This window comes from Rhea pennata, chromosome 6 (genome assembly GCF_028389875.1).
Source record: "Rhea pennata isolate bPtePen1 chromosome 6, bPtePen1.pri, whole genome shotgun sequence".
Lineage (NCBI taxonomy): Eukaryota > Metazoa > Chordata > Aves > Rheiformes > Rheidae > Rhea > Rhea pennata.
This window is the reverse complement of record NC_084668.1, coordinates 20,328,070-20,343,178: the sequence shown is the minus strand read 5'-3', so window position 1 is coordinate 20,343,178 and position 15,109 is coordinate 20,328,070. Positions and strand designations below refer to the sequence as shown.

Genomic DNA, 15,109 nt, shown 5'->3' with positions numbered 1-15,109 from the left:
GAGGAGAAAGCCAAAGGTCCATCAAGCTTCTAGTGGCCCCAGCTCTTGCAGTTGGCACATTTCAACCATCTCTGGAGTGCTGAGGGCAGAAAGCTCTGAGAGAGAAAGTGTTTCTCAGAGACTCTCTCTACCAAGACTAGCGAGCGGGTGGGAAGAGGAGAGCGTTATAGTTTCTGTAACTCGTAACTGTATAACTAATCCAGGCTGTGTAAGAGAGCTCCACCTGAAACTAGCATGATACATAAGCACAAGCTGCATGCACAGATTTCACGTGGTGCTGTCCTGCTGGAACCTGTGAGAGACCCTGAGAAAAGGAGGTTTGGGGAAAGTTGGCTGCAGACTATGCCTGAGAATAGTGGTTTTAATATATGTATTTTTGACTTTAAAATTTGCTACTCATTTCTTTGAAAAATGAAAATTTCAAAAAAGGTGAATAGAATTAAGGGTCTGCTAGACCATCTCCTCCAGGAAAGGAAGTAGGTGAGGCTTTTCTTGTGTAACTACTACATTCATCAAAAAAAAAAAAAAGGTGATAATGATATGACATATAAGTTGCCTGATCATCACTGGGCAAAAATAATTGTTTTATCTTGAGGCAATAGTCTGTATGCTTTAGAGCCTAATGGAATAATGGCTGTACTGGGTCAAACTGAAGGTCCATTTAGCTTATTACCTGACTTCTGACAGTGATCAGAAGTTGATGACTGGAGAAACACAAGCATGATCAATCTTCAAAAAATTTTGCCTCAGAAAATTTCTGAGCGAAGATGATATCTATGTATCTAATACTCCTAAACGGTTCTATTTTTCAAGCGCTTGTCTACTGATTCTTGCGACTCTTGTAAACTTTAAGCAGTGATGGTACTGCATGGCAAGGAGTTTCTTGGCTTAATGACACACAGTGTGGAGAACTGCCTCTTTTCTGTTTGTTGTCAGCTTCCACTTGCTAGCTTAGTTTTATCCTCTCCAATTGTTTTCCTGAAAAAGACGTTAATTTACCAATCCCCATTCGTGCGCTTTGTGTCACTCATGCCTTTATGTAAAGGGAGTGGCTGAACCATTGGCATTTAAGATGTGTATGTTTTTGCCATCATATCTGTTAGATGTCGTCACAGTTCATTGATATAAAGATGTAGGTCTGAGCATGTCCCATGCTTTGTTTCTCTAAACATCTTGGGAAGAGGGTATATTCTCTTAGCTGGATTTATTTCTCTCCAGGTTGTTTTTTCCTTTTGGCATGTTCTGTAAGTTTTCTACTTTGGCATGGGTGTCAGCCCATGCAGCAGAGCCGCCTTTGTTTGATGAGGGCTGATAACCGATTTTCCAGGGCAAATGACGAAAGAAGGCTTTTTGTCATGGTGAGTCACATGCAGGATACACCCACCTTCTGTACAAGATCAACAAATTATAAGAGGAGTTTGTGTGTCATGGTTTGTGTGCCATATATCCAGCTAAGTAGAACCTTGCTAAGTTATGTTTATTTACAGATGATCATGTGATGATTTATTCATCAGATGATCACATCTGATTTGCAGCTGATCTTTTGAACTGACCAGTGAACAAAGAGTTTAAAAACTTGAGAATGGGATACAAAGGCTGCTCAGTTTACTGTGATAGTCATTCATTAGTTTCAATTTATAATAATAAGATTACTTTGGCAGCTAAAATGCAACGCTTTGCATGTGAAATTTCAATCCATTTTTCTGATGGAAATTTCTATTGACCTTATTTCATTCAGTGACAGCAATTACTTTTTGAAATCCACTACCAGCATACTATGTTTGATTAGAATAGCTCATCTAATCTAATTCATCCATTAGCAATTTTCCCCGGAAATCATGAAAGCATAAATATATGTTTTCTAACAGTGAGAGATGAGAAATGAAACAGCTTAACAATAATAATAATAATAAAAAGAGCATGCCAAGCAAACATTCATGCTGCCTCCCACCTGAGCAGCACAGGCCGGCTGCTGCCTAGGGGATGGCGAACCAGGACCCAGCGTGGTACTGCAGCCAGCAGGGCAGGCCTGTCCCCAGTACTGGAGCGAGAGGAGCAGGGCAGGCCTGGAGACAGCAGCTACATTCAGCCAGGAATCTGCATCTCCAGAGGGACAAGGCAGGTCCAAGGCCAAGCTGGGAAGTCTGTCTGCAGCTCTGGGTCTGGACCAGCAGGGCCTTGTGGTGAGGCACAGGTTTGCTGTGACTCAGTGTGAGCTGTACCTCAGGCGCGGGCCAAGCACTGGAGCCTCAGCTTAAGTGCAGCTGCCCGGGAAGTAAGGGCTAAGCCTGGGCTGCGGCATCCCCGCAGAGCTCTCTGGAAGTGCTTGTCCCAAGGCCAGCACCCACAACAGCCTAGCCCCAAGTGCAGGCAGCCAGACCCACAGAGGAGAGGGGAAGCGCTCAGGGCCCGGACACCCGGCTCGGATGGAAAGCACGCCTGCAAATAGAAGATGAAGCCCCAGCAGCGTGATTAGATTATTGAGAAACACAAGCCTGAGCTGGCTGCTGGACAACTCGTTGCTAGCCATTGCACAGGGAGTCTAACAGAGAGCAAAATGTGAAACATAGGGAGCTGTGGCAAGTTATTAATACTGCTCTGGTTCTCTCATCCTTCAATGAACTGTGCGTTAGACAACCTGACTGTAACATTTTCACTGCATTGAATCACTATACTGAAGATTACTGTAAAGCATCAGTTAAATTAAAACTATATATTTGCATGACGAACACTTTTACCTATGAATACCACTATCCAGAAATCTAGAACAGGCACAATCCTTTGCCTTTCGTTCAAATACTCTTTGTAGTCTGACTTGCAATTAAACAGTGTTTTCTCCTGAATTATTTATTCTGATTATTAACTTACTTTGTATTTCAATGTTAAAGTGAAACATGTTTAACTCTCTTTAAATGAACTACCTTTGTAGTGGTATTTTTAGATGGATCTTTTGATGCCTTTATTATGGTACATTAAAACTTAATGAACGCTGAGTAAGAGTAGAATCCCTATGGAAGCACATATGGTATCTACATTAATAGTGAATGAATGCATAATGATGAGTAAAATTTCTGTGATTTCCACATGAATCAACAATGATGAGCCACTTAGTGTTACACTCAATTACATCATGTTTAATTTATGTAGCATTGTTTGGACATTATGTTTAAAATGTCTTTAGTAAATCATTGAGACTCTAATTGAGCCTCCATTTCTGTGACAAATTGCACTGTAAACATTAAATTCATTTTTTTACACAACAATTAATTTATGTTGAAGCCTGTTTGCAAAGGGTCAACAATTTGATATATTTTCACTATTACTCCCTGAATAATGGAATCCTAGTATGACAACAAATTACAGTACCTGTTAAATTATTTCTGTTCCCTTAGTTATGCAGCAGGCAGACATTGGAAAAGCATTAATAACCTGAACTCTGGAAACAGTGGCAATACCTCAACTGCTCTGTGTGACTGCCGCCAAGCAATCTTCCACTGAGAGCACCTCGGGCCACACCACCTTACCCATACACACAGAGCAGGCTCAGAAGAGGTCTCCGCCTCGCCACGGTGCCACACCACCCCTTGTATATTTGGGAGGCTGTTTTAGCCCATTTGTGACTCAGCTACGGCACATGAATAGCACAGCAAAGTGGACCAAGAGCTCTAAAAGTGTGACTGTGCCACATGCTGCCAGTCTGACAGCAGCAGCTGAAAGGCTGGGGTGGGAATATACCCCGAATGCAGCCATTTCATTCAGCCTTCAAACTGTTCTCCCAATACCTGTCAGAGCTTTTATCTGATATCCCATATAGAACAAGGAAGCCAACACTTATCCCCTTGGGGTGATCATCCAGCTTGCCTTGTTTCCAAAGCACTACAAAAGCCTGAGGATCCGCTATCTCTCTTGATCTCTCCCCATCTATCTTGTAATATGGTGAAAAGGGGCAGTTGGATGCCTGTGCCCCCAGATGAAGGCTCTGTGAAAGGCTAACAGTGGCAAAAGTATCTCTAGCTGAAGCCCTTCACTGAAGTTTTCCATAGTAATTGCTGCAGCAACAGAATTTGGACTGAAACAGGGCACAGACTTACCAAAGGAAGCTAGGTGACACTGCAGCTTTCCAGATTGGCTCTACGTCGCGACTGGGGATACGCAGGTACCTGATCACAATAAAAATAATACAAGTAAATCCGCTTTGTATAGGAAAACTGGAAACAAAATAATTGAAATCCCCCTAGCAATAGCACGTGTCTGTTTGGCTTTCACATTTCTTGTCAAGTACTTCCAGCAGATAAGCTCCTGACATATCAGTTCAGTGGGTCTATGCTTGAACTGGCTTTGGAGATGTTCCAAGGTGTCTTTCTGTAAGGACTCATTCATAGAAAAAGGCCAGAGTTGCCTATTTTATTCAATCAGTTCAGAACAACTATCTGAACTGGACTGATTTTTGGCAGAGAAGATACCCTCTCCTATTACCCCAGAAGAGACCTTGCTTGTTGCAAATAAAGCTTGTTGCTTTATTTTTACCTTCTGCAAATTTTCTGCACTAGCTATTCATAAAGAATGAACCAGGCACTGCATCCAGTTAATTTTACAGAGGAAATATTTATCCTATTTGTGTATACAAAATTAAAATACTAATTAGCTGCTTTTTTTGTTCTACTGTAAGATTATCTGATAACTTTAAAGGCATCTAATAAGCAGCTGACCAACAACTTTGCTACATCTGTAGACAAAGAACTTTCTAATGATGACGATCATAACAATAGCAGTTCTCATTTCTCTGGATTGCTGAAAAATGCAAATTCAGACCTTTAACAATTGCAGCTCAGGCTTTCATTGCTGACAGCAAAGTGAGAGAGAAAAAAAAAAAATCTCTCCATCCTAAGAAGCTGCAAAAGAGGCTATCAGGTTCTTTTTTCTTTCTTTCTTTTCTTTTTTTTTTTTTTTAATTACGATTCACTTCATTCTTATTAGAAGAATGTAAGTGAAGTAGAAGATGGAAAAGATACTGACAGAGAACAATTTCATTTTGTTTTAAAAAGTCCTTTTCTTGGCTTATGTTGATCATTTTAATGATTCTATTCTCCTGATTCAGGAATTTAATGCTGTGTTAATTTAATTCAGCCTTAATTTGAATTGAGTTAGATATTGGTTAACTTGCTGGCTATGATGAAAACATGCACACACTACCAAAACAGACCATGTTTGAGTGATTTTTTATATATATATATATATACATATATGTATATATATATATATAAATCCGAAATGCACTTCCATATATGCTTAACACATTTTAGTGGTGTAATTATTTCTAATTAGTTATGTAGCTATATATATATGTTTAAGCCTGTCATGTAATAATTATTTTTTAATGAGATGTAATGGTTATAACACCAGTGTGGTCTTTGGAATAACACTAATATAAAAAATAGTACAAGAAAACAATTGAATGTATGCTTTGAGCTACATGATAACTGTAAAAATAGACTTCACCATAAATTAGATTTCTTTGACTGGCGTTGTGGTTATAGTGATATAATTCATGTTTCTTAACTCTGAAGAAATAATGAAGACATTGTAACCAGAAATTGTGTCAATTTGAATAAATTTATTATGAATTGCTTTGGTTTTAAAAGCTCCCAATATGTTATAGTAGAAGCCTACGTTCTTGCTTAAGAGCCAGCCCAGCTATCTTATAGAAAATCGAATGGGCTTTTAAAGTCTCAACAAATCACTTAATGCTAGGTGCTTTAAATGCTTAATGCTTCAAATAAAAAGGAAAAATGTTCTGAAGAGACTGAGCTAGTAAGAGATTGGAATAAACTTTTTTTTAAAGCCATTTTGAAAGTTGACTGTTTGAGTGCCTTGTATTTAGATGGGGGCCTCTTATTCCATACAGAAACTCATGACATTGTGGAAAGCAACATCCATTTTTCCCTAAATTTAAGTTGTAATGAAACAAAACCTAGTCCATGCAAAAATTCAACTCGCTTCACCTACTGCTGAACTGGAATTACGTTTGGACTGAATGCAGCAAGTAATGGCTACTTCCAGCTACAGTACAAAGTAACTTCTCCAACTAAGATCACACAGGTTGGCAGAATGTAAATTGGAATTTAATTAAGGCACGATCTGATGCTTACAAAAAGTATAGATATTTTATCAGTTAAGAAGTTTCATTTATCACCTTTAATGACATAACCTGGTTTTAGTCAGATTTCTTTCTTTCTCAGCGGCTTGGTATTGGCTCTAAGGCCTCGGCTCTACAACACGCTCAAGTCGGTTCGGGGACTTAATGAGAGCTGCCACAGCCACAGGATGCCGAACTCTGAAGCTTACTTTGTTGGTTCAAACTTGTTAAAGAGATTTTTTTGTTGATGGGCTGAATTTTTACCAGCAGATGTTCTGCCAGATCAGATAGTCTGTCCTCCCACGTGTCTTTTTCATGTTCTGTGGCTAATTTGACAGAAGTGACTGTGCGCCTCTTCTCTACGTCCAGCGGGTACGTAATCCTGCGTGATCTAGTAGTACAGAAGTCTAGTGATGAGAAAGAATGCCAGCTTTTGAGTCTAACATGGCTTTATAAATACCCAGATTTTCTTTGTGAAGAAAGAATATATCAGTTCCATGGTTTTTCTTGGATAATAGAATGAAAGTTCAAGTAGGTTAGAAATCTGAAAAATACATTGCTATTGTTTTAAAAAGTAAGGTCAAAGAATGTAAAAAAACCTGCATGAGTTGATTTCTCATCTCTGAATTCTCAAACGAGCACAATGGATTGAGCTAAATTCACAATATTGAAGGAGGACATTGAAGGTTGAATTTAAAAGGGTTGAGTGACTGTAATAATCTCTCTAATTTTAGAGGTGATCTTTGTACTCTTGCTTCCCATATGCTTCTCAGATATATTGGATATTAAATTTCTTTGAAGTCAGGTGCAAATTATTTATGAACTTACTCAGTAGCCAGCATTTTTCTCAATTTTTCATCCCAAGGCAAAATTTTTGTGAGACTAGTGAAGTTTAGAGTGCCACTGTGAGCAAGACAATTGTCTGGAACTTTATGTTGTACGTTATTATTCATGTCCTGTTTAATGTCTGATTCACAAATATATAAGGTGGACTAGATAGGTTCAGTGTTAGATTCAAATGTCCAGTCTTACGAAACGGTTCTATTTCTTGCAGTAAAATCAAGAGTATTAGAAAGAAGAAAAAAAAAAAAACTTTTAAAATGGAGTGGCTACTAAACAACTCCACAGCACAGCTTTAATAAACATGAAATCAAAAGAAAAGGTGTATTTTTTGTCCGGGTCATAGGAGAATAAATCGCATTTTGGGCCAGACTTGAAGTTAACTCCTTGTCAGGAGTTCTTCAGTATTAATACCTCTTATCTGTTTTATTTTTAGAAGCAAGGAACCTTCATTATAGTTGCAAAGAGCATGGCCTGATTGTTAGAGTACTAATTTTGGACTCAGGGTTTACATTCCTTGCTCAGCCACAAATTCCATTGGATCTTGAGAAAATCACTTAGCAAATTAATTACATTGTCTAATTTTTGACACCTAACTGAGCTAGTTAAGTCGGAAGGCAGTTCTCCCTAGGTTTTCAGGGTAGTCAGAGGAAACAAAGACGAATTCTTCTGAGACAGTTCTCAGCACTAAAAGCCTAAGGTGTTCTTAGCTGACCTCTGCAGTCTTCCATCTCGCTCCACAGAAATGTGGGGCCTTTATGTTAAATCACTAATCCAGCTTGTTCTAATATCTACAGCCAAGTATTTTGAATATCCATGTAGGGTTAATTTTTAAAGAAGACATTCAGGCACATAAAGATGCAAACATCTACTCATCCGTATGAAGGGAATAAATACATTAAAACGTTAGGTGCGCTGATGTTGTGGTAATTAAATTCATAATAAGTGCTGAGATTGTCACTGTTAGAAAGGGTTCCTGAATTACAGATATTTGCATTAATAACCTTTTAATATAATAACTTTCAAGTAGTCAGCACTATGCTTTTAAAATACGAACAATAGGTTGCTTTTTCAAAGGTTTATTGCATACTGCATTGCCTGGATATAGAGTTCTTGGAAAAACTCTTGAGAAATAGTAAATGCCTTTTCTCTGTGCAAACTCTGCAGGATCAATTCATTCCAGAGAGTACTAAATGTCCTAAAAGGTGATATATTAAAATGGTGTTAGACATGTTATCTCACAGTGGCAACACCTTAGGAATTCCACCTGGCCAGATAAGCATTTGTTTGTTTTACTTTCCATCATTTGGGAGGAACGTAATGACTCATTAAGGTTCACTGGCGCTTTGCATTTCAGAGCCCATTTTTCAAGGCATTCTACATTGCGTATGCGCAGGTAGACTGATTTGGAAATTGCTTTGTTGCATCTGGGCCAGTCCAAATTTAGGGATGAAAATATGGGCTCCTATTCTAGTGATTTCAGAAGAGAAAAAATAATCTTCCTGTCATGTGTACGCAGACATGTATACAATCAGATTTTATTATAATTTTTTCCAAAATTAGAGAAAAAATATATGGTGGGATTACTTCCGGTCTTCTTAGATCTGAAATAATGAAAGCTACAATCCTCAATTTTGCAATGCAATGTGTCTGAAGTTATTAGACTTCAATTTTATTTTGTGAAGTCATGGAAAGTCTGTTGTGAGCTGCATGTTACAGAAACAGGAAGAAATAGCATGAATGGAATTCTGGCACCTGAGTACAGTGCCATTTTTAATGTCCAGGCATAGCTGAAACTTCTGCTCTGGGATGTTAGATAAGCTGCTGGACCAACAGGAAACTTATGCCCTTCTTTAGGGTGTCTAAACTGGTACTAGATGCCTATGTTTAGGCAACTGGTTTGCTCTCTATCAATTTTTCAAAATACAGAATTCATTTTGTCTTTAAATTTCATTTGTCAGCTTCACACTGTCTCAAGCAGATAGCTGTTGGTCAAAAAAGTGGAATCCTATCTTACTTGGGACTGACCAGATATGTTATTTACTTTTTCCCAAAATAACTTCACATCTGCTTTCCTCTTTGCTCATATGAGGAGACTCTTACCGTGCTCTGTTATGAGACTACTGCTTCGGCATCCTTGCTGGCAGCTCAGACACAACTGAGACTTAAGAGTGACAAGGCTGTGTTTGTGAAGTCACATTTTCACTCTACATTCCTTGTTTTCTTAATGTTCGTATTTTGCTCTTCCCTGCACACAATGACTGATGTTAAGGGATCATGAATCTGTCTTTCCAATAGCTACGGAAATTGAACTGCTGTGTTCTGATGAACACATGCAGCACTGGATAGCAGAGTCACACACACGCTCCCCTTGGTGGCAAGGATATGTTTGCGTGCAATATTCTGAATGATGTTCTTTGGCGGTGTTCCAGAAAAAATGGTGGCAAAAGGTATCTGTAGCTCTCTGCTGTTGTGAAACACCACATTTTAATTTAACAAGGTATTTTATCAGCTATGCAATGTTTCAAGTTATCTACTCTTCATATTAGTTATTTCAGAGTACTTGATAAAGCATTAATTATCACAAATACTTACAAGGGACTAAGTTGGATTACTGGAAACTTGTTGCATTTGAACTACCTAAAAAAGCTGAGACTAGATAAGAATGACACATTGTTGGATCTAATGATGCTTGTGTACAAGTGCAAGTACTCTAGAGACTTGCACACTTAGGATTTACCTTCAACATTTCTTTATGATTTTATGATAGCTTTATTGGGACTGAGTATAAGTGACTTCAGGTGAGTGCAGACAGTGTAATAAGAGCAGGGAAATGCATTAATTTCCCTCCATTACAATACTATCATTACAAATATTTGACACTGCTGAGCCAGTTCAAATTCCCTAAGACCTGGCAATGTACTTCCACAAATAACCACAGCAACATGCACTTCATCCATTAGAAGACTGGTTCTAGTCTAGTAGATTTAGACCCATTAGATGAAGACGTAGGCACTGATTAATCCATACGTATGTCCATAATCCATTTATAAATACTCATCCTGGACTACAGTAGTTCTCTATCACTAGGAAAGAATTTCTTGCCTGAAGAAGTTCAAGGCTGGTCAGTGTAGATCACGTCACCCAATATACAGCTCATTATAGACACTGTCGAATGATCGAGCTCATACTGCCTTAGAGCGAGGCAGCAGAAGCCAGTAACTCATGTTGCCTGACCTGCCTCTCTCAGACCTTTCATGCCGCCCAGTCAACCCTACACTGAACCTAATTATTTGTTTTTTAGCTACAAAGACTTTTTTCAGAAATTGTAAGCTCTTCTTTTGACTTGATTGGCTCAAAGAGTATCGTTCTTATTCTCAAAACCCTGCACAGAATTTAATTCTGTTTTTGTAGTAAAGTCCAAGGGAAAATTCCAGCAGGGGGATGTTTCAGTCTGAGGGCAAAGTTTTCGCAGAGAATCACAAAACTTGCTATGGGAATAGCAATCACTGTTATCAAGGCTGGTTATAACATCCCTTCCTGTATGCACATTTCTTATGAAAGTACACTAAAGTATGCATGCTTTCTGAGGGGAAAAAAAAAATCCCAAACCCACCCAAACAACAACAGAAAACACTAGTGCAGTTTCCTTCTTAACAGCAAGTGAAAAAGAGGAAAATGACGTCACCGGAAGCACCACAGCGAGCCCGTGCTGTGGTTTGCGTAGGTCCATGCAGAGCCTGGGCCTACAGATTACGCTGAACAGCAGCTTCTTGAAACTACTGGAAGTGGCTGTACTCATTTCAGAATTTTTTCCCTATCTCCAATAAAAGACACGTTTTAACTGTAATTCCAAACTTATGTTCAATGTGAACTATGTAAATACACAAAACTCCTCACAAAAAAAACAACCACGAATAATTTTCAAGGAGTTATCCACTACTGCCAAAAGATTAGTGATCTCTCTACTAATGTTCTTACGATAAATCTGTCTCTCTTGAAGCACTACCAAACAGCTGGGTCAGTTTTTAAAGTTAAAAATTGGCTTTTGAAAATGCCCAAGGAGGAGCAAACCACAAATTTATTTTTTAAAGATGATCCTCTGATTACTTTTGATGTAATTTACTTCAGGGTGCTTGTTAGAGAAAATATTGAATTGGGAGAGAAAAGATTTGGCTTGTTCATAGCCTTGTAATGGAGACAGTGACTATTTCTGTGTCTTGCTCTACCTAGTACTTCAGTGGTGGTAATTATTTTCTTGTTACTGTGACTATGACATAAAATGGTGTAAAGATAGGTTATTATTTCTATTAGTGTAACTATCTTTAAAAATGATAATTAAGCTTTTCATGGTCAAACCATTATATGTAAAAAACCCTCTTCAAAAATATCTTGATTAAAATATGGAGGGGATGTGTGGAAGTGTGAAATAAAACACTAAACAACCCCGTCCACCATAGTTTTCAGAAATAATCGTAGACAGTTTGTATTTTTTAAACCTTCATTCTGTCAGTAATAACTATGACAGTTTATTCTAATTAAAGGCAGCATTTTGTCACATTGATCAAGTTCAGTGGTTCTAAATAATGCACAAGCTTTTGAGAACTAGAAAGCTTAATTTTTTCTGAAAGTGCAGTGCATACTGAATAGCTTGAATCTGTTGATTTTTTTTTTCAATGCATATTTTTAATTCTACTTGATAAACATCCGGGCCTGACTAGGGTCAATGAAGATTTCAAATTAAAAGAAAAAACAAGTTTACTGAGTTGGGATTGAAGAATGCTCAGAAGTTTAATTTTAGAGAAATTAAGTATTAGATTGAAGACTGTTGTGCTGGAGCAGCATAGCAAGTATCAAAAAACAGTCTAGGCAGCTTAAGTGTATTCATAATAAAAATGAAGCCAAGCAACAGTTCAACAAATATTTTGATTTCAGGACTTAACCAAAAATCTGCCCTTCTAATCCTAGCATCTTTAAGTGTTCAGAGAATACTAAGAGTTTGTACTGGTTCAAAGAAAGAATTAAAAAAGGTTACTCTTGAACGGAGTCTAAATCAAATGCTCTCAGGTATCTTTAGTCAAGCTCAGTCAATCTTTCTTATCCTTTCAGTTGTTTGAAAAGAGAGAGATGGTAGTCAGGTAGTTTCACATTCTCAAATATGCAGTGCTTCCTATGCTGCACTGGAAAAATCACTCAGGTCTTTCTGTGCTTCAGTTTTCTAAGGTATTTTCTGATACAGTGCTCCTCCATACAAGACACTGTATGCATAAGCATCAGGACAGGCTATGGGAAGTCATAATTCATAAAAAAAATTTCAGTTAATTATTTTCTTAAATTTGTTAATTATTACATTCAGTGAAATTATAATGGCATATTTTTTTTTTTGTTGCTCTTTCCTACAAGGGACTCTTTTTGCTGACATGATTCAGTAAAATCCTAGCAGTTATGTTGAAACATACAAATACTTAATGTATTTGCTAATTATTCCTACTAAATGTGGTTATTACTTGCTTGCTATTTTAATACAATTACATGACTAAGCAAAAGACACAAAAACGTACCACGTATGTCAGGTTACAACTATGTAACAACTTGCACAGACTGGGTGAAAAGTCAAAATATATTTTCTTTTCATGGCTGAACTTTTTAATGCTGATTCATATCAGCATACAATCGCCACTTCTCGTTCTACCTGGAACTCCTGCACCATTTTCCTTTCCTTCTGTTCTTTTGAAGAAAGTTTAACAGGACAGATTTACACCAGTGAATCAATTAGACAAAAATCAGTGGTCTGGCCTGTGCAAATGTGTAAAAAGATAGCCGTTAGCAAGCAATGAATAAATCTAATCAATCAGCAGACGCTATAATATTCCTGACATGTTTGCCAGTCTTTGCAAGAATTCTTAATCTACTCGTGCTCGTCAGCTGTTAGTAAAACAGAGAATGAACTGTGTAGAGGATGAGGAATCCTTATTTTCCATTGAAAGTAAATGTCCTGCAAAATCATCTGTAACTCAGCTAAAATTAAAACCATGAGTGTTGCTTCTATTTTACAAAAATCTTTCTCCATAATTGAAATTTTGTCTTCTATGTGAGGATTTCTTCAACGTGTTCAAGGACACAGCAAAACACATTTACCCCCAGCCACTCGGTATCCTTGAGTCTAACCTCTCAGTCGCCGTCTCCGAGCAGGCCGAGCGCTGCCGGGGGGGTGTTTGCGCACGGCCGCTTTTACCGCCGGCTTGAACGGTGCGCGGTGCCGCCGGCGGCCGCCCGAGCCGGGAGCGGCCGCCCCGGCCAGCGCGAAGAGCGGGCGGCAGCCCGCGCTCCCCGGGCACAGGCGCCCCGCGGTGCGGCAGCGCGGTGCCGGCTGCGCGGCCAACCCGGCGTTTCCGCAAGCTGGGTGGGTGGTGGGCAAACAGCCCTCTCCTCCTGCTCCTGCTCCTGCTCCTTCCCCCGCCCCTCCAGCCCCGTTCATGCCTTCTTTCCCCGGGGCGTAACCATGAACCCCCGGCCTCTCGGCAGCCCTGCTAGTGGCCGCGAAGGCGCTCAGGACGCTCGCCTGCTCCACGGGGTAAAACGTTACCTCTGCGGTCAGGCGCCGGGGCCGAGCCGCACGGCGGGGCAGCGTCCCGGGGCAGGGCCGTTAGAGCCGGCTGCGAGGGCGCGGGGCGGTGTCGCCCCCCGCCCCCCTTCCCTCTCCCCGCCCGGCGGAAGCAGCGGGAGGCCGCGGCGTCGCCCCCCGCCCGCCTCGCGCTGCCTCCCCGACGCGGCCGGCGGCGGGAGGCAGCGCGGAGCCGGCGGGCTCGGCGGCCGCCCGCGCACGTGCGCCGGGAAGGCGCTCGGTGCCGCTCGCCGCCCGGGCGGCGCTTACGCCCTCGCCGCCCGCCCCGCAGCGGGAGCGGCGAGCAGCCTCCGCCGGCAGCGCCGCGCCTCCCGTGCGGGCTCCCGCGCGGCCGGCACTCGGCCGCCGCCGATGGCCTCGCCGGCGCGCGGGGCGGCGGAGCCGGCGGGCGGCGGCCCCCGCGGCGCGGAGCGCTGCCCGTGCCCGGAGCCGCCCGCCGCCTCGCAGCCGCCCGGGGGAGCCCTGCCGCCGCCCGACAGGTAAGGCCGGAGCGGGGCGGCCGTCGAGGTGCGCGCTGGCGCCGCGCGCTGCCGTCGAGGTGCCGCGGGCTCGGTGCCGCCGCGGCGCGAAGGCGGCTGCGGGGAGGGGGCGCCGCGAAATGTCGGCGGGGCGCAGGCTGCCCGCCCGCCCGCCCGCCCGCAGCGGCCCCGGGACGGCGCCGGCGGGGCCGGCCGGGCGCTGCCCCACGATCGGCGGCGGCCCCGGCCCGGGTTGCCCGCAGCTGGGAAGTTGCCTGGCGGCGCGGCGGGTGGTGAACCTCGCGGTGAAACACATGGCGCGGGGAGGAAAGTGCAGCGCTTGCAGCCGGGAGGCCGGGGGTGCGCTCAGTCCAGGCTTAGAGCCCCGAAATAACGCGGTAAAAAGTTGTTCCGTGGAGCGGTGCCAGAGAAGGGTTTTTTGTGGAACATCTGCTGCTGCGGGTGTGCCCCCCCCCTTTTCTTTCACCTCTTCTTTTTTTTTTAGTGGTTTCCCAGTTTGAGGCGAAAAGAGACGACGTTGCCTGTCCTGCCTTGTCACACCGCGCCGCGCCACTACCCCCTTAGTACAGGCGCTTGCTTGCAGCGCTTGTCAGCTAAGCTGCTGCACAGCGAGCGCTGCCGCCGTGACTGCTGTGCAGCAGCTGTCTTTACCTGCTAGGCTGTTCTTAAAGGTGTTGATTGGCTTTTTAGTAGCGGGAGCTGTGAGCTAGGCGTTTTATGAAGTGTCTGATCAGTTTTGATAGACTGAAGTTTAGGAAATCTTAAAGATGCTGCACACAGTGTTTTTCACCCCTCCTTAACACTAAATTTCTCCTCAAATGGATGTTCTGTGAGGATTTCCAGGAAGAAAAGTAGCTTCCTTCTGCATCAGTACTTTATTTTGAGGTTTTCAACCCTTCTGTCGTACTGATTAGCATGTGAAACCTAGAATGATAATTGTGAAGGTAATAAAGATTAACTTTGGAGCCATCAGCTCACACAAGTAGAAAAAACTAGAAGTATTTTGGCCAACTCAGATACTTGAGGTAT

The 15,109-nt window shown here is 41.9% G+C and overlaps 1 protein-coding gene and 1 long non-coding RNA gene across 2 annotated transcripts in view; one reads left to right on the top strand and one right to left on the bottom strand.

Annotated features, from left to right (window-relative positions):
• The window catches only part of LOC134141957 (uncharacterized), a 63,519-nt gene extending 49,788 nt beyond the window's left edge, over nucleotides 1-13,731 (bottom strand). The window contains exons 1-2 of the long non-coding RNA XR_009958758.1: nucleotides 13,563-13,731; nucleotides 4,092-4,160 (exon numbers count right to left, since the gene is read on the bottom strand). This is a non-coding gene — a long non-coding RNA (uncharacterized LOC134141957). The remainder of the gene's footprint in view (nucleotides 1-4,091; nucleotides 4,161-13,562) is intronic.
• A 290-nt stretch (nucleotides 13,732-14,021) lies between these two features.
• The window catches only part of GRB14 (growth factor receptor bound protein 14), a gene marked incomplete at its 5' end in the record, with an annotated part of 68,556 nt that continues 67,468 nt past the window's right edge, over nucleotides 14,022-15,109 (top strand). The window contains one exon of the mRNA XM_062578902.1: nucleotides 14,022-14,080. Within this exon, the coding sequence (XP_062434886.1) occupies nucleotides 14,022-14,080 (59 nt within the window). The remainder of the gene's footprint in view (nucleotides 14,081-15,109) is intronic.